At 56.2% G+C, this 4,048-nt stretch overlaps 1 protein-coding gene across 1 annotated transcript; it reads left to right on the plus strand.

Annotated features, from left to right (window-relative positions):
• The first annotated feature begins 1,309 nt into the window (after nt 1–1,309).
• Nucleotides 1,310–3,628, plus strand: OLIG1 (oligodendrocyte transcription factor 1). The gene has a single exon (XM_030806321.1). It carries the CDS (start codon nt 1,459–1,461, stop codon nt 2,269–2,271), a length of 813 nt encoding a protein of 270 aa, XP_030662181.1. The 5' UTR covers nt 1,310–1,458; the 3' UTR covers nt 2,272–3,628.
• The last annotated feature ends 420 nt before the right edge of the window (nt 3,629–4,048 follow it).

The following is a 4,048-nucleotide window of genomic DNA, read 5'->3' on the forward strand; positions in this document are numbered from 1 at the left end:
CAGGCAGAGCTGGGGGTCAGAAGCAAAGATCAGAGTGAACCCATGTGGCAAATATTGGTGGAAGAAAACCAGAACAAAGCAACCCTGAAACCAGCAAGCACAGCCACCAAAATGCCCTCTTCCCCAGGACATTGACAAGTTATAGTAGCATGCACTGGTGCTGGGGGCAGAAAATGTCCACAACACCAAGTGATGCTATTTTATTTGGCAAATAAAATGATTCATTCCCACCCTCAACCGATAGGACTACATGGGTGTTTTGTTTTGTTTCTAATAAGAGGCCGATTTCTGAGTGACTTTTGCTTAAGCAAATGTCAAGTTGCTGATAGACCATCCCTTTCGGGGAGGAGAGAAACTCGACCCAAAGTCTCCTTTGTCCCTAAAGACCTTTCAGTCAGAGGGATGGGGAAGGAGGTTGGGAGTGGCAAGGAGGAAACATCCTAATGCTACTTGTCATTTAGTCCAGAAATTTAGCGACCTGAACCTGGCAGGAAATTATGTATTTTAAGGGAAAAAAACCATGATACACTCATGTTCATAGCAGCATAATTCACAACAACCAGAAGCACCCCAAATGTCCATCCACGAATGAATGGATAAACCAAATGTGGTATATCCATATACTGGAATATTATTCAGCCTTGAAAAGGAAGAAACTTCTGATACATGCTACAACATGGATAAACCTTGAAGACAGTATGGTAAGTGAAGCCAGTCACTAAAAGACAAGTGCTGTATGATTCTACTTATATGAGGGACCTAGAGTAGAACAAATTCATAGAGACAGAACCGAAGGGTGAATTCCAGGAGCTGGGGGAGGGGAAGTGGGGAGTTGTTTAATGGGTGGAGTTTCAGGGTTGCAAGTTGAAAAGAGTTCTGGAGATTGGTTGCACAACAATGTGAATTTAATTTAAATCAATTTAATGTGCACACTAATGCATATAACATTACTGAACAGTACTCTAAACATAAGACGGTAAATTTTATGTTATGAATATGTGATCACAGTTTTAAAAAAAATATGGGGGAGGTTGTTTTCGAGTAGACAGTTACTGGAGGAAGGCACGTGAGTTGCAGCCTGACCAGTGCGACCAGTCCTCCTTCAACAGCCCCGCTTGCCTTGAAAAGGCGCCCTTACTCCGCTCAGGGGGCCTGTCCCGCGCGGCTGGCACAGGCGCTCACAATAACCTCCTAGAGCGGTGCCAGCCGCACCTCCGCGCGGCCCCGGCACAAGCAGCCAATGAACACGCGGCTACGCCCGGCCTCGCGCCTCCATTGGCTGCGCCCCGCCACCCGCTGCCCCGCAGGTTCCCAAGCCGGGTTTAAAGGGGTAGGGCGCGGGCCAAGGCCCCACCATCGATTCCCCGCGCGCAGGTCCGCGGGGAGGGGCGGCCTGCCGACCGGCCCACCCCGGGGCGTTCCTGAAGGGCGTCCTCGGCCGCCCCCACCGCCTCCCAGATGTACTATGCGGTTTCCCAGGCGCGCGTGAACGCGGCCCCCGGGACCATGCTGCGGCCACAGCGGCCCGGAGACTTGCAGCTCGGGGCCTCCCTCTACGAGCTGGTGGGCTACAGGCAGCCGCCCTCCTCTTCCTCCTCCTCCACCTCCACCTCCTCCACTTCCTCCTCCTCCACGACGGCCCCCCTCCTCCCCAAGGCTGCGCGCGAGAAGCCCGAGGCGCCGGCCGAGCCTCCAGGTCCCGGGCCCGGGTCCGGCGCGCACCCGGGCGGCAGCGCCCGGCCGGACGCCAAGGAGGAGCAGCAGCAGCAGCTGCGGCGCAAGATCAACAGCCGCGAGCGGAAGCGCATGCAGGACCTGAACCTGGCCATGGACGCGCTGCGCGAGGTCATCCTGCCCTACTCAGCGGCGCACTGCCAGGGCGCGCCCGGCCGCAAGCTCTCCAAGATCGCCACGCTGCTGCTCGCCCGCAACTACATCCTACTGCTGGGCAGCTCGCTGCAGGAGCTGCGCCGCGCGCTGGGCGAGGGCGCCGGGCCCGCCGCGCCGCGCCTGCTGCTGGCCGGGCTGCCCCTGCTCGCCGCCGCGCCCGGCTCCGTGCTGCTGGCGCCCGGCGCCGTAGGACCCCCCGACGCGCTGCGCCCCGCCAAGTACCTGTCGCTGGCGCTGGACGAGCCGCCGTGCGGCCAGTTCGCGCTCCCCGGCGGCGGCGCAGGCGGCCCCGGCCTCTGCACCTGCGCCGTGTGCAAGTTCCCGCACCTGGTTCCGGCCAGCCTGGGCCTGGCCGCCGTGCAGGCGCAGTTCTCCAAGTGAGGGCCGGCCTGGGCCTGGGGCGCGACTTCGGCCCGGCCTCCCTCCGCTCAGCTTCTCCGCGCCCCTGCTCCCTGCGTCTGGGAGAGCGAGGCCGAGCAAGGAAAGCATTTCGAACCTTCCAGTCCAGAGGAAGGGACTGTCGGGTACCCCCTTCCCCGCCCCCACCCCTGGGACGTTAAAGTGACCGGAGCGGATGTTCGATGGCGCCTCGGGGCATTTTGGGGTTCTGGGTCGGTTCCAGCGGCTTTAGGCAGAAAGTGCTCACTCTCACCCAGCACATCTCTCTCCTTGTCCCTGGAGTTGCGCGCTTCGCGGGGCCGATGTAGAATTTAGGGCGCCGTGCCGTGGTTGGCGCGCCCCGAGTGCAGCGAGAGGCCATCCCCGAGCGCGACCTCCCCGGAGCGGAGCACGCAGGCTCCCAGTACTAGGGGCTGCGCTGGAGCAGTGGCGGGGGCGGAGGGGTGGTTCTTTTCCTTCTCCTCGGCCAGAGGCCACGGGCGCCCTTGTTCCTGCCGGCCAGGTCCTATCAAAGGAGGCTGCCGGACCTCAGGAGGCAGAAAAAGACCAGTTAGGCGGTGCAGACGGTCTGGGACGTGGCAGACGGACGGACCCTCAGCGGACAGGTGGTCGGCGTCGGGGTGCGGTGGGTAGGGGCGAGGACAACGCAGGGTGCGCTGGGTTGGGACGTGGGTCCGCTTTTGTTAGACCAGCTGTTTGGAGAGCTGTATTTAAGACTCGCGCGTATCCAGTGTTTTGTCGCAGAGAGTTTTCGCTCTTAAATCCTGGGGGTTTCTTAGCAACTTAGAACTCGAGATTCACCTTTCGTCTCCCTTTCCCCAAAAGTAGCTTAACCAACATTTAAGCTTGCTTAAAAACGAAAACCAACCGCCTTGCATCCCGTGTTCCCGATTTACTAAAATAGGTAATCAGGCGTCTCACAGTCTACGTCCTGTCAAGATCGCTAATTAACGTTCTCATTAACACGCAGGAGGACCGGGGGCCCTGAACCGCCCGCTGCTCGGCGGATCCCAGCTGCGGTGGCGACGGCGGGAAGGCGCTTTCCGCTGTTCCTTAGCGGGCCAGTACCTTGACCAGCGTGGCCCGCAGGTTTTCCTTCTTGCCGTCTTGCAGTTGAAGAGCTGCATACGTAGTCAGTTTCGATTTGTTACAGACGTTAACAAATTCCTTTACCCAAGGTTATGCTATGACCTTTCCGAAGTTTGCTTTGATTTTCTGTGTTTAAGGTTTTGGTTGTTGGTAGTAGCTGAATTTAACTGGCACTTTATTTTACTTCTAACCTTGTTTCCTGACGCTGTACAGAATCAACAAAATAAAACATTTAAAGTCTGATTTTTTACATTTGTTGTCTTATTTGTTTGGTAATAAAAAAGTCCTTGTATCCTAGTGGATTTAGAACCTCGGGGTGAAGGTAGGTAGGTAAATGACCGGGGGTCCCAGGTTTTAAAATGTGACTTCCTGATTTGTAAAATAATCCAATGAACAGGCAACTGTAGTTCAAGTTCAGGCATCCGTGGGAAATGTAAGGATTATAGGTAAGTGGGTGGGATAGAGAATGGGATAGAGAAGGGAGAGAGGCAATTCCAGGAATTCATTCTTTGCCAAGCTTCAGGCATAGGTCTCTTTTAACTACAACTTCATCCCCTGGAAAACGGGTTAAGCAATACCTTTATCATAAAATTGTAGCTAACATCTTTCCAGGATATCCACCTTTTCTATATCCTTGGACAGAAGCTTAACACCACACAAGTATGAGCTT

This window comes from Nomascus leucogenys, chromosome 25 (genome assembly GCF_006542625.1).
Source record: "Nomascus leucogenys isolate Asia chromosome 25, Asia_NLE_v1, whole genome shotgun sequence".
Lineage (NCBI taxonomy): Eukaryota > Metazoa > Chordata > Mammalia > Primates > Hylobatidae > Nomascus > Nomascus leucogenys.

Coding starts and splice junctions, on each gene's coding strand:
- OLIG1 (XM_030806321.1), top strand. CDS start 1,459: ATGTACTATGCGGTTTCCCAGGCGCGCGTGAACGCGGCCCCCGGGACC.